This window comes from Orycteropus afer, unplaced genomic scaffold, assembly GCF_000298275.1.
Source record: "Orycteropus afer afer isolate SDZICR_OR568_19922 unplaced genomic scaffold, OryAfe1.0 scaffold00303, whole genome shotgun sequence".
Classification (NCBI taxonomy): Eukaryota; Metazoa; Chordata; class Mammalia; order Tubulidentata; family Orycteropodidae; genus Orycteropus; species Orycteropus afer.
Window position 1 is genome coordinate 1874624 of NW_006921890.1, and position 12659 is coordinate 1887282.

The window sequence follows — 12659 nt, forward strand, 5'->3', positions numbered from 1 at the left end:
TTTCCTTGAAACAATCGCTTCAGGCCGGTGACTATGTCACGCGGACCCCACTGGGGCTGTCGTGGCAGATGCCCCACTAGAGGTACTCAGTTATGCGAAGAGATGTGGAAGAGAACTACCTGGTCAACTGACTGGAAGATATCCATATTTGTACTCATTCCAAAGAAAGGTGATCCCACAGAATGTGGAAATTATCAAACAATATCATTAATATCACATGCAAGTAAAATCTTACTGAAGAGAATTCAAAAACGGTTGCAGCAGTATATTGACAGAGAACTTCCAGAGGTGCAAGCTGAATTCAGAAGAGGACGTGGAACAGGCGATATCATAGCTGGTGTCAGATGGATCTTGCCTCAAAGCAAAGAATACTAGAAAGATGTTTACTTGTGTTTTATTGACTATGCAAAGGCATTTGGTTGTGTGGATCATGACAAATTGTGGGTAACATTGAGAAGAATGGGAATTCCCAAACACCTGATTGTACTCATGAAGAAACTGTACACTGACCAGGAGGCTGTCGTTGAAACAGAACAAGGGGATGCTGCATGGTTTAAAATCAAGAAGGGAGTGCATCAGGGTTGTATCCTTTCCCCATACTTATTCAATTTATATGCTGAACAAATATCTGAGAAACTGGACTATATGAAGAAAAACATGGCATCAAGTTTGGAGGAAGAATCATTAACAATCTGTGATACACTGACAACACAACTTTGCTTGCTAAAAGTAAGGATGATTTGAGGCACTTACTGATGAAGATTGAAGACTACAGTCTGTAGTATGGATTACATCTCAATATAAAGAAAACTAAAATCCTCACAACTGGACCAATAAGCAGCATCACAATAAATGGAGAAAGCTTGAGTTGTCAAAGAATGCACATTGCTTGGTTCTACAGTTGATGCCAATGGAAGCGCAGTAGTCAGGACATTAGATGACGGGTACCACTGGACAAGTCAGCTGCAAAGGAACTGTTTCAAGTGCTGAGGAGCAAAGATGTCTCCTTGAGGACTAAGGTGACCTGACACAAGCCATGGTATTTTCAATCACCTCATATGCATGTGAGAACTGGACAATGAATAAGGAAGACCGAAGAAGACTTAATGCTTTTGAGTTGTGGTGCTGGCGAAGAATACTAAAAGTACCACGGACTGCTAAATGAACTAACAGATCTGTCCTGGAGGAAGTCCTGCTGAAATGCTCCTTGCAAGCAAGAGTGGCCAGACTTCATCCCACCTACTTTGGTCATGTTGTCAGAAGGAACAATTCCCTGGAGAAGGGTGTCATGCTTGGTAAGGTGGAGGGTTGATGAAAGAGAGGAAGGCCTTCAACAAGATGAATTGACATGGTGGCTGTAATGGTGGGCTCAAGTATAACAAGGATCATGGAGCTGGCGTGTGATTGGGCAGTGTTTCATTCTGCTGTGCTATGAATCGGAAATGACTCGACAACACCTAACAACAAGAACATATCTACATAACATAGTTCCTCTTGGGGGAAAGAGTTGCATATGCCATAGTTTCTCATGGACACTCACCATAGGGGAGGGTTAATGTTTATAGTTTGCCTAATGTTATAGTTTTGCCTACTTCACTTGGATGCTCATCTCACCATTCCCCAGCAGCCTTGTTGACGTTAGTTATTGTCAGTTGCTGGCAAGTCCACTTCAACTCATGGTGCCCTTATTTATAATGGGATGCAAAGCCATCCAGTCCTGAGTCATCTTAGGATCTTGGTGTGCTTTTATCTTCCAGCAGTACGTCTAACCAGGCAGTTGGTCAGGCAGCTATCTTTCACATTTCTTGGCATAAACTAGTGAGTGCCTTCAGCATTTCATCTGTTTGTTAAAACATCTCAATAGGTATTCCGTCACTTCCTGGAGCCTTGTTTTTTGCCAGTTCCTTCAATGCATCTTGGACTTCTTCCTTCAGTACCATCAGTTCTGGATCATATTCTGCCTCCTAAAATGTTTAAATATCAACCAATTATTTTTTGGTACAGTGACTCTAACAGGGATTGGTTGTGCTACATAATGTTTTCATTGTCTCCTTTTTGGAAGCTGACTGCTAGTCCTTTCTTCTAGTCTGTCCTAGTCTGGAAGCTCTGCTGAAAACTGTCTACCACAGGTATCCCTGCTGGCACTTGGAATACTGATGGCAGAACTTCCAGCATCACAGTAACATGGAAGTCACCGCAGTATGACACACTGACAGATGGGGGGTGTTGATATTGATGAGCTAGATAAAACACTGCCAACTGTGTCAGCAAAACTCTTTAAGACAATGCCAGGTCATTGTAATGGTGGTGAAGATTGATTTTTAATGAACACCTGATCATTTTTTTCACCCTGTTAACAGAAGTTTGAATAAAGTACCGAGAAAAAGGCCAGATATATTAGCTGGCTTTGAAACCAGTTCTTTGTCTTTGGTATTAACATACCAGGGTGCCATCAAGGCTGTGAGATAGCGAATGAGGCCGTTTGAACTCGTCTCTGGGTGCCATCAAAGATTATCCTTATTCACAACAGTGGAGCTTTTATTTCCTTCACGTTCTTTCTGTAGCCTTTGAGAAAGTGTTGTAATAAAAGGTATTTAGGAGCGACGCACATCCTATGTCCGAGCAGAAGGAGTTGTCTGCCGGTTTAACCATTCGTCCTCCTTTATATAAGGTGCGGACGTTTCAAGGAGAGCGAGACCAAGCTCAGCAGAGAGACCGCGGCCGCCTCGCGCTGGCGGAGGCTTTGGCTCTTGTGGCTTGTAAGGAGTATGTTCATATGACTTCTGTATACCTCCCACTGCCCCCTTGGCTCTTTTAGGAGAGGGAATCTCATCCATGTTGAGTTCCATGCATTCCATACTCTGATTTTTGCAAATATTATTAAGAAAAGTGGTAGCTTAAAATTCTTTACAAGATGAAAACGTGGAAAGTGAAAATAAATAAATAAACCCACATTAATGGTGAATGAAATAAGTTTCCACTTCCTGTTACACCAGCGGAGAGTCAGGAGTCCAGACTGGTGTCCTTTGAGAAGTCAGTGTTGCCACAGCTGCTTCGAAGTCAGCAGACCTGCGAGACGACGGCTGTCTTTGCCTGGCTCTGTCATTCTACTCAGTGCAGCACGCCTCCCTCAAAGAACGAACCAGGAGCAACCCGACAGAGCTCGTTCCCTTTCCAATTTTTTTTTTTTTTTTAATATTTAAAAGAGATGCATTGATCTGGACATAGATGCAAAGGCATCTTTGAATGGCTTAGAAGTGGCTTTGGTTAAAGGTACAGAAAGCATTCCACACAAATGTCCTTGTTAAAATGTTGCAATTGACTGACAGTCTCATTGAGAATGACCTTGAATGGAATGTCCAACATCCTGTCATTCATCTCTGAGCTTTAGCTGTCACTGAAAGCAAGCTGTGTCACAACAGAGAGAAAGAAGGCATGTGCTTTTTATTTTTGTCTGGAAAATAAATTATGAAATTCTTGGAATTATATGTGACAGTTCCATTATCTTTACCAACATTTCAATCTTCTATGTTGCAAGGATATGAAGTAAGCTTATATTTTCTTAAATAATATTTTCAGAATGAGGGACCTTACTCAGATTTGGAAATACACACCTGTACATAGCTATCTATATCTATATCTGTTTATGTGTGTGTATGCATGCATATATATATATGCATGCATACACACACATAAACAGATATAGACAGCTATGTACATATGTACATACTACATACATGTACACACACAGAGGGGGGACACATACACACAGACATGTATATCCTGTTACATTAAATATCTGGGAGAAAGCATATGCAATGATTTAAGCAATACATTGTTTTAAAAAATCATCTACAGACAGGAACAAGAGGTTGGGTAGCTTCATACCTCCATTCAGAAATTTAAGAGAACTTGTTTGTTTCACTGTCATTCTCTCAGAAATGAATATGGGTGTGTTTTTATAAACACATACTGAATGATTTCATCCCTTTCCTCATTCTGCTGATTGCTTTTATTTTTCACAAGAGACAAAAACTGGATGTGATCAATGTTCAGAATCATTATTTCCATTGCTAATGTTTTAAAATTATAGAAGTTAGAAAACAGAAATTGGAAATGTGGGAAAAAATACAGGCCAACAGTTTTATTCATTTTTATCACCAGTGGAGGTTTTTATGATGCACGTTATTTGGCTCAAATCACAAACCTCATACCACTTTGCACCATTTGTTTATTTAAATTCCATCCTAATAATTTGTCCAGGTTGCTCCATGGTTGTGCTGGTATTTTTAATGGTTGATTGACGCTCCTTTGTCCCTATGAGCCCTCACTGCTTTTAACGCTTTCTCCTGTTATTCACTGGATTCAATTCAAAGCCAACATAACTCTCAGGGCAGCTGCAAGATCTGGATTTGATTGTAGCTCATGTCAGTGTGTATAATAAACTCTCACAGTTTTCTCTTTTTTTGTCCATTCTGTCATTTACTTCTGTAGTGCTCATAAATGCAACTACAGCACCCCAAATCTAACAAACGTGTGCAGGTGACCCTTGGATAGTGCAGGAGTTGGGGGCGCTGACCCCTGTGTACTCAGACATCAGCATATAACTTTCGACTCCCAAAAAACCTAGACACTAATAGCGTGCTCTTGACCAGAACCCTTACCGATAACATAAGGTGTCCATTAACCCAGTTCTTGCCATAGAGTTGTTGGATTTTCACACAAGGACTCTCACACACCTGCACAGTAGATCTGTTTACTAACTGTACAGCATGGTGGTTATTTACTCTCCATTAACTGGAAGTGGGTCACCTTCATGTTGGGCCGACCAAGGAGGAGGAAAAGGAGGGGTGGGTCACTCTGTCTCGGGGGTGGCAGAAGTGGAAGAGGAGGGAGGAGAGGCAGGCACACTGGGTGCAACTTTACAGAAATACACTGTGTTCCATCTGACTTGATGCTCTGTTGTTTCCCTGAAAATGTTTCTGTAAGGTCCCTATCCTTCCACTGTTTGCGTTAGTTTCAGTGCCCGTATCACGGAAGGGTCCATGTCCTAGAAGAAGTCAGAAGTGGTTGTGAATAACGGGAACCCTTCTGCTAGGTTGTCTAAGGCCAGATTATTTTCTGGCACTACTTCCTCACCGTCTTCTTCCTCTTCGTCTGGCACTCTGATGGATCACTCATCTCCATCACATCATCTTCTGTTGAGTCCTCTGCTGTGGTGTCTGTCAGCTGTTTATTTCTCCAAGATCCATATACTGAAAAAAAATCAGATGTGAGTAGACCCACACAGTTCAAACCTGTGGGGTTCAAAGGTCAATTGTATTTCATAAAATATATAGGAATTTTATCACAGTTAATAATTATACCTAATAACCGAGAGCATTTGATTCTTAATAGCCACTATGTAAGGAGCACTGGTGGCACACTGGTTAAGTACTTAGCTACTAACCAACAGGTTGGTGGTGCAAACCCATCTGGTGATATCTTGGGAGAAAAGACCAGGTGATCTGCTCCCATAAAGATTACAGGCTACGGTGGTCCTCCTCTGTCCTGTATGGTCACTATTAGTCATAATCCACTCAGTGTCCCACAACCATAACAACTGTCACTAATGCCTAGAATGTACTAACTATAAAACCTCCCTTGATCCTCAACCTTCTTCCACCCTGCCCGATCCAAATTCATCTCATCTCCATCCCTCCTAGAGCAATGTGTTTGTATCATTCTCAAAGAGCTTAGCCCATTCCACTGCTGGTTACACACACTTAGGTACATGTACCAACACCCTCCACCCTCGATTGTAAGCTCTCAGTGGGCAAGGATGGTTCTCCCGTTTCTCAGTGGTCCCTGGGTAGCTCACCAAGTGTTACAACACCTGCTTTTGTTTCATCTTTGATGTTTGCAGAAGGCAGCATTGGGAAGCACAAACATGTTAGAAATGTCAGTGTCATCACAGGGGAGGTACGGGGAGTGGGGACTCTGCCAGGTGGCACTGTCAGAGGGCGGGTGACACCAAAGTGACTTACCTGTGAAATTTTTGTGCATTGTTTCTGCAGTAGTGTATTATGTTTTATAAAAAATCTCCCTGTAGTTAGTTATAACACAGAAACATTTTTTTGTAAGCCCAGCTTTCAGGGATCAATATGACTACAAGGCTAAAACTCTCTGCTCGTTTATTTTTTGAACCTTCCAATGTGCTCAGTCAGAGCTGTCATTATTACTCAATACAGTGATGCTTTGAATCCCATGGTTCCGTCTGCATGTGCTACAAGCATGCACTGTGGTTTTGTTGTTCTTGTTGTTTTTATAGTCACCAATTTTGTCAAATTTTCTGGTGTTTTAACTACAATATTATATGGTAAGTTATATTTGTGAACCTATGTTAATAACTTTTTTGAGAACGATGTAGTAATTGAAGGAAAAGGAGAAAAATCTAAAAAGCCCTCCACATAGTTACTAATAATTATAATTAGTAATGTTGCAAGTCATATAGAAAGATTTTAAAAACTAGCTTTGTTGTTAATATTCATATAATCTAAGACATAGTACATTTAAGCAACTTACAACTATATGTGTAACATGTTATTCTATGATTAAAATTGAAAATGAATGTTACTAGGATCCTGTATGGGTGCCCTGGTGGCATAGTGCCTAAGGTATTTTACTGCTAACCAGGCTGGTGGTTCGTCCTCAGAAGGAAGACTGGGCAATCTACTAACATAGAGATACCACCACAGAAACCCAAGAAGGGGTTGCTATGAGTCAGAATTGAATCGATGACAGTGAGAGTGCTTGGTTTGGATGGTCTGGTACAGAAGGTTCATGGGGGGTAGGGGGTGACACCGTGAGGTACTACACTGGGGATACCAATACTAGTGACATCTCTGAAAGATGTTTACTCTCTCGTTTTTCTTCCACCAGTGGGATGGAGTAGGACCTCTTCCAGACTGTGCAGAACCACCAAAAGGGATCCAGATGCTGTGGCACCCATCAATAGTCAAACCCTACCTCACACTGCTCTCTGAGTGCTCAAATCCAGACACGCTGGAAGGGGCAGCAGGCGCCCTGCAGAACTTGGCTGCAGGGAGCTGGAAGGTATGATTAGTTCATTACAATACAAAGAAATCTGGAATTTTGATCCAGTCCTTAGAAAATAATAGAAGTCTAGTTTTGAAAAATGCAGTTCTAATGAAGTTGTTAAGGACACTAGAGAAAGACCAATTATATTGAACTGTCATACTTAGAAAGGTATTCCTTTACAAAACAATCTTCTTAAGGGTCCAGAGGTCCTTGAAGACAACCACTCCAAAACCCAGAGGAGTAGATGTAAGTATAGTCATTGAAAATGCTGCAATATGCTTTCCATTCCATTTGCTTTTTTTTTAGGGGAGACTGTGACATGTGGAATTTGTGCAAAGCACTGTCGTTGACTGTTAAGGGAGCCTGATACCTAAACACTATGTGTATAAACTCATGTGAACCTTAATCACAGTGTACCAGGTTCCATCCCCACAATTTGAGAGGTTCTATTCCCATAGTTTGAGGCTCCAACGGGAAAGAACACAGCGTGTCTTTAAGTCATGGACTTACAGACAATGGTATTGCTAATTATATTTTGCAAAATATTACAGCAAACCAGAGAGAGATGATTGGGGAGGAACTTAGTAGGGCCTTTGTCTCTGAGTCACACTCATTCCTGAGTGATTTTCATGTCAAGTTTCCACAACCCTTATTTTAGGTAGAAAGAGATTCAGCATAACAAAGAATTATACAGGTGGGTCACTGACTTTTTCTGTATGAAAAATATGTAACCTCTTAGAAGAATGAGGACACATAGGGAAAGGATCAGAAGACAGAGTTGGACCTCTGCCATCCATTTTCCATTCATTTAGTATCAGAGCGTGAGGCATGGGAATATTCATAAATCACTCTTTTCTTTATTATTCACTTTGCTTTAATGTTCACAACAATGTTAATAGAGACATGTACCTAGAGAAATCTCAGAACCACAGGCATCACACATACTGGTCCCAGCATGATGATGGGACTACACCCACCCTTCTTACAATACCTTCCAGGATCTGCCTTCTTACCACTGTCTCTTCTGCCGTTCGTTATTTGCATTCTACGGTCCCAGCTGTAGCACGTCCTTCTTCCTCAGGTGTGACACCTCAGCTCTTATAGCACAGCCCCTGACAGTACTTGATTTGGCAAATTCTCCTGTTACTAATAGAGGCTACTGTGAAAGGTGGGGAAGGGTCTTAAACAGCTAAAGTCGACATCACAGAATGCAAGGAAATGCCTTCCTTTGTGCAGAAAATCCCTCAGTGCATACTCCAGAAACAGTTAGACAAAGTCTAACAGCCATGGTCACATCAGAATACAAACAACACATTAGAAAACTGGAGGAGTACCTCTTACAAGTCGTCACACAGACCTGCCATAATCTAGGGCAGTGGGTACTCTGACAGCAAAGAGAAAAAAGATTTTTGAAAATAGACATAAGAATGCAGAGTATTCAGTGTCTTGAGTGTTCCACATATCATACTAATTGATAGTCATAATGCTAACCCTTTGTCATCAAGAAAATGCTGAAATATTGCTTGTAATTTTAGGAGGCAGCAAGTATTTTAGAGAGATTTCTATCCCAGTGTTAGAACTATGACTTTTTCATGTGTCAGCTTCATTGCTGAGAAGTACTGGCTTCCCATGTAATTCTCAAGGATAGATAGGATAGTCCTCAAACAGGGAAAAGGGTTGTTAAGACATATATTTCTGAGACTATAAATATACATAATTACATGAGTTTTCTTATCAAAAGACACATACACAGATGTGCATGAAAGTTCATCGCATTATTGAAATCTGTCACATGATTTATTAGTTTACCATATTCTGTGGAGAGAAAGGATGGGCAATCCATAGCGAAGATTTGAGAAGATTGTCATTAAGCCAAGCAATTATTATTATAATGTCAAAAATATTTCAGAATGACTTGTACAGAAACCAAACAGAGACATTCTTATTTTTAAAATCTTTATTTTAGAAAAATCTTGAATAATTAAAAGGTTAATTTAGGATACCCAATGACATGATGTTTCATGTGGACACAGTTAACATCGGATAGCTAGAGTTCAAAGAATATGTTTTCATCACAACTGTTGAAATTTAGTGGTATTTTTTAGTATCCTTAACTTTTTATGACCCAAGAAAAGCAGGAATTTTACATGGCGACAGCATTTTATAGACCTCATCATCTGTAACAATAACTTCTCTTTATAGGGAGATCATTTGTACTCTTCTTCTGTGGGAAATTGACTACCAAAGTAGATCTTCATAATGGCCCTAAACACTTTTTAAATTTTAAAACACTCATTATTTGGTTTGTGAGCATCAGGAAAACGTAAGGGCATTACAGCTGAAGCAAACTTATAAATGTTATCATAGCCAACCTGGACTTCAGTTACATTTTTATTATTTGTACTACATTTTTTTTAATTTGTCACAGAATATTAAAACAATTAGATATAATAATGTGAAGTTTCCAGAGGCTGATTAAATGTACTTTCAACTCTCATTCATGGATTAGTTCTATTGTAAATGAGCATTATGAAACCCAAGTTTTAAACTATGGAAATATATCTGCCTTGCTTGTTGTCAAACCAGACATTTTAAATATCTTTGTATATACAGTTTTCTCCTATAATATGTCTATTCTTAAGAATCTATTTAATTACCCATTTATCTTTAAATATGGAATAAAGCAATATCTGGTTATTAATCTATTTGATATTTAATGAGGTAACAGGATACTGACATGGGTCTAAGGAAGAAGGAAACAGAATCTTTGGCCATATGGCCCCAAGTCATCAAAGATAACTGGGAAATTTGAGAATTGTCTGTAGAGACAACATCCACAGCCTTGAGAAGGACACTGAATTTAGTGTCCCTTAGTAGTCAACCAGGGAAAAAGTGAACCAGGGAAGATTAATGGGAGATAACAAAAGTAAGAAGCATGTTTTGACACCTAAGACAAAGAGAATTGTCTTTGTCCTAGTTAAGAGTTTAAAGCAAGATGTAAGGTTAAATGCAAAGACACAGAGTGTTTAAAGATTGTGGTGAAAGTAGGGCATGAAGCACAATGCCTAATGGATTAAAAATTGGGTTGGAGTAAAACCAAAGGTTATCTGAGAACTCTGCTCAACCAGCGGTCTCCTAAAAGAGTAAACTCAGATGGAGACGATGAACAGCCTGAAGCAGGGTAAGAATGAGCCTAACCTGGAGAGAAAGACATGGAAAGGAGCAGGCTCAGGGCCAAGCCATTGCACCTAATCACACAGGATGCAGTGATTTCTTACCTACGAGAACCCAGTAAGTAGTATTGTTAGCAAAGACTGCATTGGTATTGTAAATGCTATTCATATCCAAACTGATACAGACTAAACCTGCAGTTTGATGGTTTGGTATTAATTCAATCCTTTTTATTGAACAGTCTGATTTCTGCAGTCCTAAGTTACAGAATTCCAATCTGAGATAGTACAGACACCTGTACCTGAAGGACTTCTCCTTCCAGCCAAGACACCAAGATGGAGTATTAGGGCCTGGATTTACCTTCCTTCAGGGAACAACCAGAAAAAGATATAGATATAGATATATATGTAACAATTATTTTCAAGACCCTAGGCATTAGGCAGTAAAGGATAGTGATTTCTGAAAGATAGAAAACAAATGAGATGAGCCCTGTGATTGTCCCAGCTCAGGAACTAGAGAGCATTTCCCAGGCAGAATCCAGCAGATTCCCTGAGTTGAACAGATGGAGCTGAGAGTGCAGACTACAAGCAGCTAGAGCTCACCGTTCTGAGAATCAAAGAAATGGCTACAGAGAGAGAACTCTGGACATCTGCAGAAGCCCTTGAATACCCAGTACAGAACTGATTAGCACATGTGTGTCCAGGAAGTGCTCCAGGATTGGGAAACAACTAGATTATAGGGAAGGATACTCAGGGTGGGAATAGTGCACATTCCAGAAAACCACACAGGAAAACCTCATCATCCATGCATAGGCCATTGGTAGATTACTGAGAAGAGTCTTGCCTCAGTGCTGGGGAAAAATTATCCCTGGACTAATTATCCCTGCTCTGGTCTTACTACCAAATCTTAAAAGCAAGATCAAAGAAGATGAAGAATTAACTGCATCCCAGAACAAAGCTTAAAAATATCTGTAGAAATAAAAAAACAAAAAAAGGAAAACCTCACTGCCATCAAGTCCATTCCAATTCATAGCAACCCCTCCTTGGGTTTCCAAGGTGGTATCTCTACAGAGTAGATTGCCCAGTCTTCTTCCAATAAAAGTATCTACAGGAATACAAAACTAGCCAGAAAAAAATAAATTAAAATTAAGAACGTCTGACATTCATTCAGAAATTATCCTGCAAATAAATAAACAGGAAAATATGATCCATAATTAAGAAAGAAAAAAAAAAACCATCCAAACTGACACAGATATTAAAATCGGCAGAGAAACTGTTACTGCAACTATATTCTATATGTTCAAAAGTTAAGTGGCAATATGGAAGATACATAAGAGACCCAACTAAAGCATGTTGTTGTTAGGTGCCTTCGAGTCAGCTCCAACGCATAGCAGCCCTGTGTACAACAGAATGAAACACTGCCCCATCCCATGCAATCCTCACAATCCTTGCTATATCTGAGCCCATCATTGCAACCACTGTGTCAATCCCTTTCGTTGAGGACCTTCCCCTTTTTTGCTGACCCTCCACTTTACCAAGCATGATATCCTTCTCCAGGGAATGGTTCCATCTGACAACATGACCCAAGTAGGTGAGATGAAGTATGGCAATTCTTGCTTCCAAGGTGCATTCTGGCTGCACATCTTCCAGGATAGATCTGTTAGTTCTTTTGGCAGTTGGTGGCACTTTCAGTATTCTTCACCAACACCACAACTCAAAAGCATCAACTCTTCTTCGGTCTTCCTTATTCATTGTCCAGCTCTCACATGCATATGAGGCAATGGAAACCACCATTGCTTGGGTTAGGCTCACCTTGGTCTTCAAAGAGACATCTTTATTCTTCAGCACTTGAAAGAGGTCTTTTGCAGATTTATGCCATGCAATGCGTCATCTGATGTCTTGACTGTTGCTTCCATTGGTGTTGATTGTGGGACTACATAACACAAAATCTTGGGCAACTTCAATATTTTCTCTATTTATTCTGAAACTGCTTATTGGTCCAGTTGTGAGGACTTTCCTTTTCCTTATGTTGAGGCATAACCCATATTGAAGACTGTAGTCTTTAATCTTCATCAGTAAGTGTTTTAAGCCATCTTCACTTTCAGCAAGCAAAGTTGTGTCATCTGCATATCACAGGTTGTTAATGAATCTAAAGTATAGAGAGTTGAAAATGCAGTATTTAAAATGAAGTATACAAAGGATGAGATTAACAGCAGATTAGATAATGCAGAAGAAAAGATTGGTGAATGTACAGACAACAATGGAAACTATCCAAGGTGAAACATGGAGGGGAAAAAAAAAATGAGCAGAACATCAGTGAGCTTCACATGGCCTGATATATGTATAATTGGAATCTCCAACAAGGAAACAGAGGGAAGGAAGAGGACAGGAAAAAAAAAATATATATAT

At 39.9% G+C, this 12659-nt stretch overlaps 1 protein-coding gene across 1 annotated transcript in view; it reads left to right on the plus strand.

Moving 5' to 3' along the window:
- The window catches only part of CTNND2 (catenin delta 2), a 1230080-nt gene that overhangs the window by 1039492 nt on the left and 177929 nt on the right, over window positions 1-12659 (plus strand). Inside the window, exon 16 of the mRNA XM_042782401.1 lies at window positions 6922-7095. Coding sequence (XP_042638335.1) covers window positions 6922-7095 — 174 coding nt within the window. The remainder of the gene's footprint in view (window positions 1-6921; window positions 7096-12659) is intronic.